The sequence below is a fragment of the Rhododendron vialii genome, chromosome 1a, assembly GCF_030253575.1.
Source record: "Rhododendron vialii isolate Sample 1 chromosome 1a, ASM3025357v1".
In the NCBI taxonomy this organism is placed as follows: domain Eukaryota; kingdom Viridiplantae; phylum Streptophyta; class Magnoliopsida; order Ericales; family Ericaceae; genus Rhododendron; species Rhododendron vialii.
Window position 1 is genome coordinate 44621615 of NC_080557.1, and position 13714 is coordinate 44635328.

General features: G+C 35.9%; 3 protein-coding genes across 4 annotated transcripts in view; all 3 read left to right on the forward strand.

Moving 5' to 3' along the window:
* The window catches only part of LOC131319661 (uncharacterized), a 53742-nt gene that overhangs the window by 12556 nt on the left and 27472 nt on the right, over positions 1 to 13714 (forward strand). The window lies entirely within an intron of this gene.
* Positions 3368 to 9345, forward strand: LOC131319653 (uncharacterized). The gene is made up of 5 exons (XM_058350023.1): positions 3368 to 3671; positions 5468 to 5649; positions 7262 to 7362; positions 8457 to 8496; positions 8812 to 9345. The coding sequence occupies exons 2-5, from the start codon at positions 5578 to 5580 to the stop codon at positions 8959 to 8961; spliced, it is 363 nt and encodes a 120-aa protein (XP_058206006.1). The 5' UTR covers positions 3368 to 3671; positions 5468 to 5577; the 3' UTR covers positions 8962 to 9345.
* Positions 10674 to 13640, forward strand: LOC131319569 (protein FAR1-RELATED SEQUENCE 5-like). Of its 2 annotated transcripts, XM_058349893.1 has the most exons (4): positions 10674 to 10868; positions 11737 to 12335; positions 12922 to 12969; positions 13260 to 13640. In XM_058349893.1, the coding sequence occupies exons 2-4, from the start codon at positions 11781 to 11783 to the stop codon at positions 13467 to 13469; spliced, it is 813 nt and encodes a 270-aa protein (XP_058205876.1). In that variant the 5' UTR covers positions 10674 to 10868; positions 11737 to 11780; the 3' UTR covers positions 13470 to 13640. The 2 variants fall into 2 exon arrangements, with proteins under 2 accessions (XP_058205876.1, XP_058205886.1); XM_058349903.1 differs by lacking the exon at positions 12922 to 12969 and having other exon boundaries at positions 10684 to 10868.

The following is a 13714-nucleotide window of genomic DNA, read 5'->3' on the forward strand; positions in this document are numbered from 1 at the left end:
AAAAACTTTTGATCAGTAATTCTTTTTTATTTTTTATGTTTTTTTGGTCAAAACTAACCAATGATCCGTAAAAATTTGATAAAAAAACAAAACATCAATACTAGTAATTAATGGACGGTGGTTTGGAAAATTTTCAATAGATAGTCCTACAATTGTGTGATGATGATGGAACATAGTACTTCAATTTGGATGTCAAAGTACAGGGTACTTTCGGAATAAAATAACGGATTAGAGATAATCACTTCTCATAATACGATAACGACAAACAGTACAGAAATTAAGAAGCAATCAGCAGCCAAATACTCTTCCCATCTCTGAATAAATGAATGTCTGGCCTGTAAACATACACTTTATTTGGTTCAACTCTTATCTCATCTCATTTTTCTCTTCATACATTTCTCTATACTTTTTTTTCTTTATCTCTTTTCACTCATTACATCAAAAATAACTTTTAAAATGTTGAACCAAATTTAAAAATATGCATTTTTTTTTTGAAAAAAACCCATAAAAAAAATCCACAAATCAATAGATATTTATTAGTTCTTTTAAGTTCTGAAAAAAAATTGTTATGAAAGGCTTAAGTTTGCAGATCGGACACTTAGGCTCTATTTGTTTAGGCGTAAAATATTTTTTGATAAAATATTTTACTTATTTTTCGGTGTTCGATTGTATAAGAAATAATTTACTTTTAAATCTTTGGTAATTTTAACAAAAAAAAAAATCATCATTTTAAATGTTTAACTTTTCATGCCAGACCCTTTTATTATTGACGGAAAGTAACTTTTTTTTTTTCTGCCACATGGTACAATTGGATAAGTCATAAGTACAGTATTACTTTTTTTTTTCTTTATTCGGTGAATCGAAACTTTTTCTTCTGCCAAATGGTACAATTGGATAAGTACAAAATTACTTTTTTTTTTCTTTTTCTTTTTTCGGTAAATCGGAATTTCTGCTTAGGTTAAGTACAAGTAGTACCATAGTAATACCATAAAAATCCAAGCTTGTCAAGTTATTTGTTTCATTTTTTTTTTTCAATAGTGATCGGAATTCGAGTTTTATGAGGGACAAGTTTAGGGTTCAGGATTATAGGTAGCTTTTGAACTCCCCGCTAATATATACCGTATGATAGAAAAAAAAATACTAGTACCATCACATTTATAATGATCCGTCGACTAATATGCTAACACCCGCTAACTTCGATTGATGTATGTATGCCAGTAGTACCATCACATTGGTACGTGGACGAATTTCAGCCGTATATATAATACTACTACTATATACTAGTACGCCTCTCATGAGTCATGATAAAAGGTGATGGGCCCGACGTGTCATGTATAGGAAATACTACTACTATTGGGTCCTCTTCAATGACCGCCACGGTGCCCCAAATACAGTAGTTTTTAAAATTTTAGTAATCATCACATCACATCACATCTCATTTTCATTTTTTTATTCACTATTTTTTATACTCTTAGGTCCGTTTGGAAAACATTCTTACAAAATACAAATAGTTTATTTTACATCTTCAAACTCAAAAATACAGTAATATAAATGAAAAATTTTTTTAAATTTTTTTCATCATATAAAATATCTCGATGAGATCTTTCAAATAAGATTCATATTACATATTTTTAGATTTCAATAAACCCATAATTTTTGAGCTTGAAATTACTTTATTAAAAAATAAGGATTTTTTCTTCGTTCTGAAACGGGCCTTAGGCCCCGTTCCAGAACACCTTCTTAAAAAATAAGTACTTATTTCACATTTTCAAACTCAAAAATAATGTAAATGAAAAATAATTTTTCAATTTTTTTTGCATCGTATTAAAGATCTCAATGAGATCTATCAAACAAGATTCATATTGCATATTTTTAGATTTCAATAAGCCTATATTTTTTGAGCTTGAAATTGCCTTCTTAAAAAATAAGGACTTAAAATCCGTTCTGGAACAGAGCCTTAGTACTCATTTCGTCCCGAATTGTCCCTCTCTAATGAAAAATTGAGCAGTTTTTTGTTTGGAAAATAAACACATTATTTGGTTTTTATTTTTGAAAGTTATTTTTGATGTAATGAGTGATAATGAATGGAAAGATATAGAGAGAAAAATGTATTAAGAAACGTGTGGAGAAGAAAATGAGATGAGATGGGAACTAAACAAAGTGAAAGTGCTTCAGACATCATTTTTCAAGGTTTTTTTTTTTTTTTTTTTGAAATAAATTTAAGAATTTCAAGAGCTTTTTAATGTGGTGCAAAGAAATTTAAAAAATGACGCTCTAAAGTATTTTATTTTTTGATATCGAAATTACACGTTTTTCATAGGTGTTCAGTAATTTGAGATAGGTGGAATACTTTTTCACAAAATGTAAACTACACACACAATTTTACTTGGAAAAGAAACTACTCTGTGTTCAAACAAGAACCTGAGAAATAAATACATCTTCTTTTTTTTTGTTTGAAATCTATCTTCTTCTTTTTTTGTTTGTTTTCTTTATTGTTGTGAAATTTTCTTAAGGATATATACCCATATATATGTACAGCACAACGGGAAAAGTTTTTTATTCCGGGTGTGAGCCATCATAGCACAGGGACTCTCGGTTCGTCGTAGAAATCAAACATTTTTCGATAGTTTCATTTGATTTTTTCGCTGTCTCCGGTATGATGCTAGTTTTGTAAGGTCCACAGTGTTTAAACAGTTCGGATTGATATACGATATAGTAGTATATCTATAAGGGCCTCACCACGACACACTACAGTTAGTTGTCACGATCTCAATGTCCCGCATCAGTTAAGTATGAGTTTGGCCATGTCGAGGAATAAAAAAAAAAAAGTTTGGCCATGCGCATATAAATTCTTGAACACCTTTTCTTGTAAGCCGATTTTCATGAATGATACATTACGAGAAAAGCCAAAACCCATCGGAACAAGGCACAAATCATTCCAGGAACACCTGATAATTTGTCCCAAGAAAGAGGTGGATTTGGTAATTGGGCCCTACAAGAAAAGGAGCCCGTCCCTCTTTCTCTCTCCACATTTCCTCTCTCTTGGAATTGATAAAGCCATGCCTTCCCCAATGGAAAAAGGTGGACAAGAAAGTCATGCCTTCTCTCTTTCTCCATTTGCCAAAGCAAAAATATCTTACCCCATCTTCGTGACCCGGTCTGGCCTCTCCTGCTGTATGGCAAAGAGCAGCATAATTTTAGTCGGTTCTCTCACTCGGATCTGGAGTTCTCCTCCACTCTCTCTCTCTACAACTCTCCGGCACCAAAACCAGGGACAGTCTCGTCCTTTCTCTCCCTCAACTACACCGTTTTCCCTTTCTGTTCCATCGTTCCAACCCCCCCCCCCCCCCCCCCCCCCCCCCCCCCCCCCCTTTCTTTTTGTAGATCTGGAAGGTCAGTTCAGTGTTCATATATATCCATGCATATAATGAATCTGTTAGTAATTTATTTGTTTGGATTTATGTGCTGGTTGTTTTCTCGTTTATGGGTTTGTCTAATAACCCGAAGAGTGTTCTAGTGGAGGGCTTGAATATTTGACTGACTCTATATCTCCTTCAATTACTTGATGCTTCTCTTTTGAAACTAGGGTTTTGAGAATGTTGTGGAGGGCTTGAATGTATGAACCGTTTTGGGGTAGTTGACTAATATTTCATTGTAGCCTCCTCTTTTCGGTGCGCTCTCTCTCTCTCTCTCTCTCTCTCTCTCTCTCTCTCTTCCTTTATTCCCCCTTTTTGGTTGGATTGCTTCTTCTCATTTCCTTCTGTCATAAAGGGTACTGGTACTACACTGGTGTGTGTCTTGTTGTTGTGAGGAGTTGATGGAATAGTGATTTAGGTTATGTGTTTACTGTGAACTTTGGACATAAATTATTTGGCCTTTGTTATAAATTTTTCTGAAACTTTGGAAAAAATACTCTAGTCAGGCCTGAAGATGATCCTATGAGTTGCCCCTATGGTGATGCTCACGGAGAAGGCTGATATGCCTGGTCGCCCTCTACCGGGAAAAAAATAAATTGATTATCTTATGAGTTTGTGTATGAGGGGTCAACCACTAGGCCACCTCCTTGTTTTTTTTTTTTTGGTGTACTGTGGGGAGATGTTTTTGTTATATTGGCTTTAATATTTGAGCCAGGTTATTTTTTTTTTTTGTCTTGATTCAATTTTTTCACATTTGCTAGTTTTGCATCGATTTTTTTAATTTAGATTATTGCTTTTGTCTCGGCGAAATAAATCTAAAACGTAAAAAAGTACGGGAAAAATCTTTGGAAAGTTCACTAAAGACCACTAAAGACGGAAAGAAAAAAAATCAAAATAGAAAGACTTTTTTTTTTATTATTTTTGTCTTTATTAAAATTTTTTATTTTGGTTCTTAATTATTTACTCCTACTTTTTAGATTCCTCCCATCTATACGATTCAATAATTCACAAAAAAATGATGCAAAACTATTAAATGCCTAAAAAAATTGAATAAAGACAAAATAATCTGACTTAATTATTAAGCCAAAACACCCATGTAGTGAGTGGACTGTAGTTTGTCTTTAATAACATTTAAGGGGGTATTTTTGGTAGTGAAAAATTTGTAGATTTTTATTTATGGTTGAAAAATTGTTAGGTGTTTCCGATAGTGAATAAATTGTTGAGAAATACCAAGTTATTTTCGCTAGTGAATAAGTTGTTGATGGTTTGTGAGTAGAGTTACTGTAACAAAAACAACTTTTGTTGACATTTTTTTTGTTAGTGGAAACGAGATGATATGTTGAAATTTTTTTGTTAGTTAAAGCGAGATGGTAAAATGCGTTAAGTTTTTAGTATTTTTTGTCGGTGTAAACGGGGCCTAAGCCATTTAGGGCCTTTAGGTGTTTTATATGTTTTCGGCTAGTCTACACAACAGTGGTCACTGTCGAGAAAGTAATCACATGCTTATTTGTGTCTGATTTTTACTTCATTTCAGATCTTGGGTGCTATCTCATCATGCAACAGTAGTTGAGAAATCTTGAGTTGTAGTGACCAATTAAGTTTCACATTGACTTTTCCATATGCAATTCTCTTTGTATTTGTACTATATGCTTGAAATGGATGGGGAACGCATATCCTTCTAGTCCCTATTCAATTGCTGGGAAAGGAAAGTATTCAACTTGCTGGGAAAGGAAAGCAGGCCCGACCCTGAGATGATTGCACCCAAAGTGATTCCAAATCCAAATGGAGTTAGCCATGTTGGATAAATACTTATATGTAGGTACGAGGTCAAGGGATGATTGCCCTTCCTCCAAGCAACAACCCAAGGTAGTAAGAAAGTTATTTCCATAGTGTCATGGTAAACATTAAGTTTTGCGGTCTTCAAGTTCTTTTTTAGCCCTCTCAGGCGATAATGTAGTGAATTTTTTTTGAACGGCGAAAATGTGGTGAATTTGTGGGCAACTTTTGTCTATAGATTCTCTATTAATCCTGGTCTTTTCTTTTCATTGCAGGTCTTTCATAAGCCTTGAGGCATGATTGGTTGACGACGAGAGAGAGCACGCTAGTAAGCATTCATGAACAAGATGTGATTGTCTACAAGCGTGCTCTCTATCGTTGTCATATGATATGCTGTCAAGGCATGCTTTGTCGTTCTACGGCTGTGCTTACTTACCAATTTCCATTACCTGAGGAGGTGATTATACTTTTTCCCTATGTCTTGCTGTTAGTTTTTCTGTTGCTCTGATCACTAGTGGAAGGTAATACCTTATGCGATGAAGAAAAATAGTTATTTTGAAAATATTCGTGCTCGCAATAGAATTTTTAAACCATTACTTATATTTACTTGTTTCTTGCATAGGATGTGGTCTTCACGGTTGTGAATTTTGGTTGTCAATCATTTGAAGTATATGTTTCGTAATTAGCTGAGTTTATCTTTTATGTTCCTTGTAGACCTTTTGCCGCTAATAATAAAATTGATGGCGTGGGATTTCAATCAGTAATCATAGTGTCTATTTCGTTCGATTCAGAATTCAGTCCATTATTTGGTTGATGATCCATTTGATATCAATACGAATTAGTAGGTAAAAATATTTTGTGATAGAATTGGTAATGAATCTACAGTTGACTGTTCGATGCACGATTCATGTGGTTCCTGAAACTGTCGTATCGGACAAACTTGGCGTACGTTTTTTTGTCAAATAGTAAGAATACAACTTTATACTTTATTACGGTTTTTAGTACGATAATTACGTGTACCCACGCAAACTTTTCTATTTAATAGGATCAAACCAAATTCCGAACTTTTTTCCCCTCATTTTAGCTTTGGAATTGTCGCCATACATAAGGCGTGGTATGGTTGGTAGTTGTCACAATACATGTTTGTACGTAAAAAGATGTTCAAGGCTAACATAACTTGTACTCATGAATATCTAAGTATTACTCCTACCACTTTGGTAAAATAAACATAGTTTAATATTGATATGAGTCAAATAAGATGGACTCAACATTTGAACAATAAGTATATAAAAGTTTTTAGTTTTGTTGGGTATAACGTCGTTCATGAACATATATCTATTTTGTGAATCTATTTTCTTCTCATGATTAACCATAATCATGCAATGTATATAGGATCATATTTGTGTGTGTGCGCGTGCGCGCGTGTGCCTCTGTTAGGTTGGGGGTGTTGAGAGGTGTTGTGCACACCGAGTTCAGATCTCGCACACTTAGTTGGATGAGATTTTAGTTCACACTTTACAGGCACCTGGTAATCCCTATGTCTTTTCCCCACCTTAATTGCAAAAACACGTCTCTTTCACCTATTTGTCTCCCTCTTTAGATCTATGTTCTTGTCTGTTTGTTTTAAAGCCCTACCAAATAAAGGTGGACTTTAAGCAATATAACAAACATTCTTGTATACAGTTTGGCCGTTATACTTGGTCCCCAACTTGTTTTTTTCTTGTTTAAAGCTTACTTCCTAAGTTTGATTTACATTCGGCTAATGTAGATCCGGAGTACTATTTTGCCTCGACCCTGTGTAGGTCATCAGCTAATCTAATTTTTGTCTGTTTTAGTGTTGATAGATATCTCTTTCGTACAGTGGTTATTTTATTTATTTGTCTTTCGTACAATGGGTCTTTTATGAGGCATTATTTGATGTGGTCATTTTATTTATTTGTCTTTCGTACAATGGGTCTTTTATGAGGCATTATTTGATGTGGTCATTATTTATTTGCTCGGCAACATGGCCATAAATAGGACTAGAATGTTCTTAGCATTCAACGTTTAATTTCTTACCTTTCTGCCAGCTGAGTGTTCGTAGAATGGGACAGTCGTTAAAGCTTGGGCTACTAAGTTTGAGAAATGAGTTCAAGTCTGGGAGCAACCACTCTGTGCCAATGATAACAAGGTTTAGCTACATTTCAAGGTTCTTAAAGCTGTCTTGCATCGGATCTATGAGCCCAAACTAATGGTTGGAGTTGGTGGAATAAAAATCCCACTTGAATTTTCCCCCATGAATTGTTTTGTCATTTACCTGCTTCTATTCGGTTTGATTAATAGATTCGTCCATAGTGCTTTTACCATCTCTTAGGTCAACTTAGGACTAATAAGGGATTGAAGCGCAAATAGGAGTTGGCCGGCCACCTTTCCATTGCAAAATGTTCCAGTGGTAACATTGGAGATTGCCTTATTTCATAATTTGTTGATACCATACTTCTCAGGCTTAGCTTCTTCGAATCTTCACACATTTGAGTTTGTTTCTGGACATGAGATGTGCATTCACGACAAATTGGATGAAGAATAGATTGAATTTACAGGAAATAGGATTATCATTTTTTGGAAGTGGTTAATTTGTATGGGGATTTTAGTCCTTATCACCTGTTTCGGTAGTGGACTGTCCAGTTCATTTGGCTTTAGAGCTGATGCGAGCGAAACCCATTTGAGAATCATTTGACCATTTTCCAAACATACTACTAGTACAAATATTCATATCTCAGCTAGTCCTTTTTGCTAGTGTTAAGTTGACATCACAGAGAAATTTGGCTCGTTGATTTGGTCGATCTAAAGGTGTCTAAAGAGATATTAATGGAATAATTATATATGCTCTTGAAAAATCTGGGTGAGATGTCGGTTAATGATTCATTTTGGGCATTCCACCATGCATTAGGACTTCGTATTTACTTAAATTTCCAAATCCCTGTTATCATGTACTACGATATCCCGTTTCAATTTAGGTTTTCCTGATCCCCTTGCATTTCCGTAACGCACGAGGTTCTGTGTTTGATGAAAATCTGCTATGATGTGCGAGTGCAAACTCAAACACAGATGAGAATGGCATGCATTACTTTGTTTTAACTAGTCTTTGGGCTCTTGTGGGGGGTTGCTCTCATAATTTAGACATCTGTACCCTCATGTTTAAGAATGATATCAGAGTGTAGCTTGTGTGTCTTCTTGAAGTACTCTCTCTCTCTCTCTCTCTCTGTGTGTGTGTGTGTGATGCAGAATGTGCAATCCAACAATGCTTAAGTGCTGCAGAAAGAAGGTACATGAGTGGTAATGCAATCTTCTAACGGTGCATGCAACCTTACGAGTACTCCGTATATGTTACCAGCTTTGAATTCTGCATGCACCACTGTGTTGTTTTTGGATATACACCCTATAGCTGGTTTTTAGAGGTTTCCTGTTTTTTTAACAATATCAGCTGCAAGTCGTCCAATTTTGTCTATAGCCGGTGATTTTGACAGATTATGATTTGGCCGAAAATGCGAGATGGCCTTTCTAGTCCCAGTCGGTGGCGATGTTGCATTCCAGACTGCTAACCCTTGTTGGCCTAAGGATGTGCTTTTTGGCTGAAAAGGAACAATGTATGCCTGCTCGTTTGGATCCTTGTGCGAGAGATGATGGGGAAAGGATGCGCTGCTGCATGCCGGCCGTAAAAGCAGTGTCCATTCTATTGAACAGCGTATCTTTGGTTGCCGTTTTGCCTGAATTGTCTTGGGACAGATAAGATCATGACCAAGCTGAACTTTTTCGGGCACTCTGAATTGATCTCTTTATGAGTGTCTTCACATCTGGTTTAATTTTGAATGTGTTTTGAGTTAGTTATTGGAGCTATTTGAAAATCCTATGGTTTTCTATCGTTATGAAGACAAATGCGGTTAACCGATTGGGGCTAGCCTAATTGACCATTTTGTTCACTCTCTGTTGACAGGTTAAAGGGTCGAAGTGCAAGAATGGAGTATTAGTTCTCTCTCGTCTATGGAAGCTTTCGTTGTTTTTTCTTTTCTGTATATATGATGCTAATGAACTTGATTTAGTTATTGCGAATCTCACGTGATTACTGTAACTCTTTGAATGAAATCCTCCGAATCGAATAAAGTAAAAAATATGAGAATAAGAAGCATTTGGATTGTAATGCTTTTTTCTTATTTTTTGGATTTGGTCGTAAACTTTTTAATTTCATATTTCGGGGCGGTTTCGGGAACACTTAAAAAAACCTTTAAAAAAATCCCCCCCAAGTTCCCGATAGAATTTTGATGATCTGAGGTGCTCAATGTAACCAGAATGTGATTTTAAGGGTGTCTGCTAGAAATCAGCAAAAGAAATAACCGGGAAGGGTTTTGTTCGAACAGTTTTTTATTGAACTTTATTGAATAGTTCAATAAAAAACTGCTCAAATCAAGTCCTTTCCGATTAGTTTTTTTGTCAGTTTCTCGTGGGCACTCTTAAAATCATGTTCTAAACACATTGAGCGGCTCGGATCATCAAAATTTTATCAGGAACTATGAGATTAATATTTGGAGGATTTTTTTAAGTGTCTTCGAAACAGCCCCGTTCATATTTTGCTCAAAAAATACCTTTTCAACTTGTCCGATGAGAACAAAATTGGAAAAACATAAGAAACAGAACTCGAAACAATCAATAAGCAATAAATAAGTACTCCGTAGAATGCATACGCTTATTTTTTGACGCTAAACTAGTGTATGTTTTCATTTGTATTTATTCAAAGAAATAATTTTGAACATAGCAGTACCTAGTAACTGCCACAATGAACTGTTTCGTAAACGAGTCAAGCGGAGCCAAGGCTTGTAGAGCCCGAGCTCTGCTCCTTTATAAAACGAGTCAATAGTAAACGAGCAAAAACTTGAGTTCGAGCTTGGCTCGAGCCTTAACGAGCTGAGCTTTGCAACTTATTAAATAAGCCTCTTTAATTGAGCCGAGTTTCTCTTAACGAACTGAGCTTCTGTTCGATTACTAAGGCTTTGTTTGGAAAGGTTTTTATTTTCAATTTTTTGTTTTTGTTTCTGATATTTTTTGAAACAGACATTATAAACATATTTGTGTTACTTTTTTTGTTTATAAAAATACAAAATCAATTCCACTAGTTTACAGAAATTTCAAAAACACAAAAATTGTGTTCTCTTTTGTTTTGAAACACTTTCAGTAGCCCAAATAAACAAAAATTATTATGGTCATTAAACATGTTTTTTGTTTAAAAACTGGCAATTTTAACAAATAGAACCTAAACAAATCGAAAACTTGAGCTCGAGCTAATAAACGAGCTGAGCCAAGGGTGTTAATAAGTTTAGCCGAGCTAGCAAGCTGCTCGGTCATGTGCATGGTTGTGGTCTATCCAAGCCGAAAAGTACAAAATCTCGTCCACCAATCCGAGGGTTACAATCAGGGGTCCACGATTCACCTGATTATTACTCTCGTCAACCCTCAAAAACCGGTCGGATCCTTGACCTAGATCCCACCATTCTGTGACTGCGATCCTTGAGGCCTCATAGACCCTCTCTCTCTCTCTCTCTCTCAATTACTGTCGCGCGAAATCTTCAGCAATCGAGGGAGATTCCATTTTCTCTCCAGTCTTCACTTTGATGAGAAGCTCTTGATGCGCTAGGGTTTATACTGGTACGTTGTTGATCAGTTTAATTCTCTCTCCGTTGTGTATTTCATTTTGAATTCAACCGTTGATTAAATCCTCTGCTTTCGTGATCTTATATTCAATTTCGCCAATAAAGTTCTTCTTTTAATTAAATGATGAAAAATATTTGTTAATTTTAGCTCAGGCTCAACATAACCGAAGGGAGTGGCTTTTGTTTACTTTTTTTTCTAGGCGAACAAATTCTACCCTATTCAAGTGGGAGCTGATTAGGTGATACTTGAACTAGAAACTATGCTTTTGGTGGCATTTAGGCTCTCTAGTTTGGGTGATCAACGCTTTTGGTGGCATTTAGGCTCTCTAGTTTGGGTGATCAACTTAGTTAAACTGTACTCAAGACTTTCACAAGCTGCTTTCCAAATTAGCTTTTGATTCTAGATATAGTGACCGTTTGGACTCAGTTTTCTTCACATGCCAACTTCATTATCTGAGCAGTAGAGTGCTTGTCTCTAATAAACCCGTCTGAACTCGACTAGACTAAGCTTCCAACTCACCTATTTGGTTCAGTAAGTCAGGAAGGAGAAGAGCCTGTTTTAAACATTTATGCGAGGGGTCCAGTCGAGCCAACTCAAATGAGAAGGGGGTTTACAAGAGGCATCAAACCAATTTCTTTTGTGTTCACTAATCATTTAGAGGGAACGAAACGATTCTGATTATGTTTTAGTTTCTTTGCCTCTTGTGCATTTGTCTTTGTAGGATTCTAGTTCCTTTGTTTGAACAAGTGATTACTATATGCTGTATATATTTTGTTTCCTTGCGTTCTTATTTGTAAATTATAGGTTTAATTAAAGAAATGAAAACGGTGGTTTCTTTTCTGAATTCGCTTCCTACTTGCAGCTCTCAGAAGATGGATAACTGGTTTCTCTAGATTAGGGGTCTTTATGGAGAGTGCATCTAATCAAGCTTTTGATTCAGATGAAGATGAGAGGTGCTTGTCAATTGAAAGCTACTGTCAGAACGAATTCACTGATGAAGAAATATGCAAAAATATGAATCTGTGTGTCAATGAAGATGAAAAGATATTAGAACAACCAATTGAAAATTTTACCTCCAGTGATAATGGCCAAGAACCTCAGATTGGTATGGAGTTCAATTCAAGAGAAGAAGCCAGAGAGTTTTACGTTGCTTATGGCAGGCGTACAGGCTTTACCGTACGAATTCATCATAATCGGCGTTCTCGAATCAATAATACGGTTATTGGTCAAGATTTTGTGTGTTCAAAAGAGGGCTTTCGTGAAAAGAAATATGTTCATCGGAAAGATAGGGTTCTTCCTCCACCACCTATCACCAGAGAAGGCTGTCCTGCAATGCTTAGGGTAGCTCTTAGGGATAGTTTGAAGTGGGTTGTTACCAAATATGTAAGGGATCACAATCACAGTTTAATGTGTCCTAGTAAAGTTCCATGGCGAGGATCCGGAAAAAATATGATCAGTGAGGTATCTTCTGTTCTCTAGTTTATGTTGTATATTTTGTTTCATAATCTTTTAGCTGGTCATAATGACGTGCTTGAGGTTCCTTCATTGCACTTCTTTTGCATCATATCTACTTGTGAAGTTGAGGTACAGGGCAGGGGGAGTTTTGGGGTTTTATGCGTCGGGATGAGCTTCAATTATTACCTGAAAACAATGGTTTCCTCTAATCAACATAAGTTGACGCTTATGTTGAACTCCGTACTGAAGCTTAAATCCAGCCTCTGCCTGGCAGCTGAGACCTTTTTGGCCGAGCCAGTTAGAGAGAGCTTTAGATTGTAGAATAAGTGTTACAAGTTGTGTTGACTTGAGCAATGCACTATCCATTTAAGGTTTTAGAAATTGCTTTCAAGTCCCACTGATGAACGACTGAAGGCTTGTAATTATCTGTTTCCAACATGTATTTTTCTTCAGGTTACGACCACTAGTCTAAACTTTAGTCTTTTGGCTCAATGAAGACTGTTGTAACATGAGTCACACGACCCATCTATGGTTTCAACCTCGTGTTTAGTTGTAGTGAGCCAAATTGATTCCATGTACATCCTTTCTGCAGAAAAAATTCTTAGGTTTTGGTAGCGGAAAACAGATGAAATACATTGAGGTATTGTGAAAAGCAAAATCTATCTCTTGAAGTGCCTAATAAAGGGGTTTTTTTTTTTTAAAAAAAAAAAAAGCAACATGGGAATATGATTCGCAGCTAGATTTGGAACCATATTCTCTTCTTTGTTGCATTGGAAGTTGGCTATCAAAACCTTTGTTAGGCACCAGTAGAGGGCTTATAATTGCAAACCACCCTCACCTTTGGTTGGAAAATGGTTCTTTTATTTTTCTATTTTTTGGAGCATTACCTATGTTTTCTTCCTCTCTAGATGGTTTCTGTGCTTCTTTCAGGATGAGAAGGATCAAAGAATTCGAGAGCTGACCCTTGAACTTTACAATGAGAGACAACGATGTAAACGCCGGTGTGCAGCTTACCAGGAGCAGTTGCAAATGGTGTTGAAATTTGTTGATGAACACTCCGATCACTTATCAAGAAGCGTTCAAGATATGGTCCAGCGAATCAGAGAGCTTGAAGATGAAGATGTAGATGTATCAGATTAGCGTCGGTACATTGTGTAGGAATTTTCTTGTCGGTTTATTAGTTTTTTCACTTCTTTTTGTTAATCTAATGTGAGCTTTACTATATTCTAAGCCTCGATTAATCGGTTCAGTTTATGCAAGGTTGGATTGAATATATTTTGATGAGAACCTATGAGGTTGATCTGTGTAGCATATTGATTATCCATGGGCAGGATCTGGGAATAGGTCTGTAGAGGAAGAGATGAACAACAATGCCTTGATATGGT